This window comes from Orycteropus afer, unplaced genomic scaffold, assembly GCF_000298275.1.
Source record: "Orycteropus afer afer isolate SDZICR_OR568_19922 unplaced genomic scaffold, OryAfe1.0 scaffold00469, whole genome shotgun sequence".
NCBI lineage: Eukaryota > Metazoa > Chordata > Mammalia > Tubulidentata > Orycteropodidae > Orycteropus > Orycteropus afer.
Window position 1 is genome coordinate 549,735 of NW_006922056.1, and position 4,261 is coordinate 553,995.

At 47.1% G+C, this 4,261-nt stretch overlaps 1 protein-coding gene across 1 annotated transcript in view; it reads right to left on the reverse strand.

Annotated features, from left to right (window-relative positions):
* Positions 1-4,261, reverse strand: part of RTEL1 (regulator of telomere elongation helicase 1) — a 37,126-nt gene that overhangs the window by 13,863 nt on the left and 19,002 nt on the right. Inside the window, exons 10-11 of the mRNA XM_007954696.2 lie at positions 1,906-1,944; positions 1,739-1,814 (exon numbers count right to left, since the gene is read on the reverse strand). Coding sequence (XP_007952887.2) covers positions 1,739-1,814; positions 1,906-1,944 — 115 coding nt within the window. The remainder of the gene's footprint in view (positions 1-1,738; positions 1,815-1,905; positions 1,945-4,261) is intronic.

The following is a 4,261-nucleotide window of genomic DNA, read 5'->3' on the forward strand; positions in this document are numbered from 1 at the left end:
GCGTGCTGTGTGTGAACACTGTGACAGCTGAATCAGCACTACGTGTGAGCACACTGTGGGAATGTGCCGTGTGAATACGCTGTGTGAGCTCTGTGTGAACGTGCTGTGTGTGAGCACACCATGGGAATGTGCTGTGTGTGAGCGTGCTGCCTGTGAACACTGTGAGAGCTGAGCCAGTGCTGTGTGAACACACTTGAGATCGCTGTGAGTATGCTGAGTGAGCACACCGTGGGAATGTGCTGTGTGAATACACTGTGAGCTCTGTGTGAATGTGCTGTGTGTGAGCACACTGTGGGAATGTGCTGTGTGAATACACTGTGAGCTCTATGTGAGCACACTGTGTGAATGTGCTGTGTGTGAGCGTGCTGCCTGTGAACACTGTGAGAGCTGAGCCAGTGCTGTGTGAACACACTTGAGATTGGTGTGAGTATGCTGAGTGAGCACACTGTGGGAATGTGCTGTGTGAATACACTGTGAGCTCTGTGTGAACGTGCTGTGTGTGAGCACACTGTGGGAATGTGCTGTGTGTGAGCGTGCTGCCTGTGAACACTGTGAGAGCTGAGCCAGTGCTGTGTGAACACACTTGAGATCGGTGTGAGTATGCTGAGTGAGCACACTGTGGGAATGTGCTGTGTGAATACGCTGTGTGTGAGCTCTGTGGGAACGTGCCATGTCAGCACTGTGTGAGAGCTGAGTCACCACTGTGTGAGTACTGTATGTGTCAGCTGTGTAAATGTTGAATGTGAGTGCTGTGTGAACACCGTGCGTGCTATGTCAGTATAGTGTATTATCTCCAACGCTGTTAGCACCAAGGTAATAAGTTTGTGACCCCTTGTGGTAGTTAAGTTTGTGTGTCAACTTGGCTGGGCCTGGCTGAGTGGCTGGGCAGCTGGATGTAGTATTCCCCATGATGAGACTGGTAATCAACTCTATGGTGGAATCTACTATGAGCAGCTGAGTAGCTGCCCTAGGGATGTGGTCTGCTTCCCATGCATAACAAACAGCTTTGAGAATGGTCTCTAGCTTATGGCACACTTGAACCTTGCATGTAGCCGTGTCGTTGTTCAGCAGCCTGCCATGCTCTGCCAACCTGGGGACTTTCACTGGACTTGAATGAATGGCCTGCCATGTGGTTTGGTAATATCAGGACTGTGCCTTTTTATTTGTCAACCTTGGGCTTGTCAGCCTCAGCAGCCAGTCTGAGTAAAGAAAAGCCTCTAACTCCAGTGGGCTGGGAGCAGGAGGCGGAGCTGGAGCTCAAGGCTGAGGGGCTTTCACCCAGCCCCTAGAGCCTGGCACTTAGAACTCAGACTTAAAGCCTCCAAATTATAAGAACAAACTACTGTAGTGAAAGCCATCTCATTTGACACTCTTGTCAGAGAAACACTAGGGAACCAAAACACCCCTCATGGTTCTGCAGCATTTTACAGACACTACTGGTACTCTGGTGGTGTAGTGCCTAAGGCATTTTGACTGCTAACCAGAAGGCTGGTGGTTCAAACCCACCAGCCACTCCTCAGCAGAAAGACTGGGTGATCTACTTCCATGGAGATACTGCCTCAGAAACCCAAGGAGGGGTCACCATGAGTCGAATCGACTCAATGGCACTGAGGTATTGGTGTGCAGAACCCCAGGAAGGGAGAAGGGCCTGTTAGGAGCAGGCACACACAGCTACCTGCCGCCCATCTCTAGCTCCAGGCAGTCTGTGGGGTCAAGAGGACAGATTCCCATTTCTCACCTTCCTGGCTTGGTGACACCACTGTCTCCTGATAGCTCAATGGCATCAATAGCCCCTTCCAAGCGAAGCAAGATCACTATAGGCAAGAGGTGGTTGTCAGGGCAGGCTGGGCTCCCAGGAGCCCCTGCCAGGCCCCAGTGCTCAGTCCTAGCAGGAGTGGCACTCACTCTTCAACTTTGCAATGTCTTCAAGCTCCATGTTCAGCCCTGGGAGAGAGAGCAGCAGATATACAATCAGGTCACTCTGTCCCACCAATCTGAGCTTGAGACCTAGAGTTCCCAGTGTGGAAAGGACACAGTGAGAGACAGTGATGGGTTCCCAGTGTGAGGGACACAGTGAGAGACAGTGGTGGCTTCCTGCTGTGGAAGGGACACTGAGAGAGACAGTGGTGGGCGCCCTCAGTGGTGGGCACCCTCAACAGCAGGCACCCTTGGGTTGACTCAGACTCCCAGTGACTGTTACAGATTGAGTGTGTCCTTGAGAGATGTGTGCTGACTTCCAGTAAGATGGTAGAATAGGCAGACAAGCTACACAGGCCCTCTTCAACAAAGAAAAGATAAACCAACTGACACAGATATAGAAAATAAATGCTGGAGCCCCCAACTTTGAAAACAAGGATACAGAAGTGGATTAAATACCAACTAGTAGAAGAACCTGAATGAAAACAGTGAATAAGGAGACAAATGGAGCTGTGGACCATCAGCTACCCTGATGGTGTGGCCAGTTTGAGTATTTACAAGTGGTATTAGGACCTGGGCCAGTAACCTAAAAATCGGACCTGCTCACCAAGGGCTCCATGGACAACTGCAGTGATGGCTGATGAGTAAAAAGGCAAACAGCAAAGGAGACAAACTGAGCTGTGGACTTTGGACTGTCTGGAAGGCACAGCCATTTGAATATTTACAAGCACATAGTGCCTAAGGCACTTGACTGCTAACCAGAATGCTGGTGGTGCAAACCCACCAGCCACTCCTTGGAAGAAAGGTTGGGAAATCTACTTCCGTAGGGATACTGCCTCAGAAACCCAAGGAGGGGTTGCTATGAGTCGGGTCCGACTCAACGGCACATAACAATGACATGGCCATTTTGGGTATTAAAAAGTGACAACATTCCCATTTCAATCCCATAGGCTTCTCTTGCCAAGGACAACACGAGCAACCACACTAGAGGCTGATGACCTTGTTACTGTTAACCACACAGGCTCTTGGTGAGCAGAGGTGCGGCCATCCCCCACCTCCACCCACATTTTGGTCCAGCAAGAATTACACCCCAGTCTGTGTCTGACAGAGCCTGAGCACCATGCCCTGCTCCATACCCACGCCACTGAATTTTTATTTGTTTGTAAATTATTCTTTCTTCTTCCTTTTCATTTTTATTCTTTCTTTTTCCCTTCCCAGATTCTAGTTTTTGGGCTTTTTCCTCTTGCCTTTTCCTGGTTCCCATATTTTTTCTCTTTTTGATTCCTTTCATCCCTTGTCTTTTTTGCATTTTTTTTTTCTTTATTATTCTTTTACTCTAGCTCTTTTCTCTTATCCCTCCTCCCCAGATATTGTGAGGTTTTTTTTTTCTCTTTTTCTATTATACTTTTCTGTCTTTTTTTTTTTCCTTACTGAGTAGAGACTTTAGTGACTTCACATTACATAGAATACAGACATTATAGTATTAGGCCAAATAAGTCACTATACAAACAAAAAACAAAGAAATAATCAACTAGAACAACAAAACATGGATTGGAAAGGAGGGACATAACTCCCAGAATTGTTATATTATCTAGAGCATCCAGTTTTCAAATATTCAATGTATCCAGCTATGTTGCTGTTGTTAGGTTCCTTCAAGTCTGCCTGACTCATAGCGATCCTATATACAACAGAAAGAAACTCTGGTCAATCCCACACCAGTCTCACAATACTTGCTACACCTGAGATAATCATTGCAGCCTCTGTGTCCATCCATTTCATTGAGGTTCTTCCCCTTTTTCACTGACACTCTGCTTTACCAAGCATGAAATCCTTCTCCAGGGGATGGTCCCTTCTGCCAACATGACCAAAGTAGGTGAGACGAAGGCTGGCCATTCTCCCTTCCAAGAAGCATTCCAGCTACACTTCTTCCAGGAAAGATTTGTTAGGTTTTTTGGTAGTCCATGGTACTTTCAGTATTCTTCACCAAAACCACAACTCAAACTTGTCAAGCCTTCTTCGGTCTTCCTTATTCATTGTCCAGCTTTCACACATATATGAGTCTATTGAAAAATACCATGGTTTGGGTTAGGCGCACATTAGTCTTCAAAGTGACACCTTTGCTCTTAAGCACTTCAAAGAGGTTTCTTGCAGCAGATTTGCCCAATGCATTGTGTTATCTGACCTCTCTCTCTTTTTTTTTTTAATTGTGATTTGGGTGAAGAGTGTTACAGAACAAATTCACTTTCCATACAGCAGTTCACATATACTTTGTCTCATGTCACTGACCACAGTTTACCACAATGCAACAGCTCCCCTCGCACTTCCTCCCCATAGTTACCTCTTC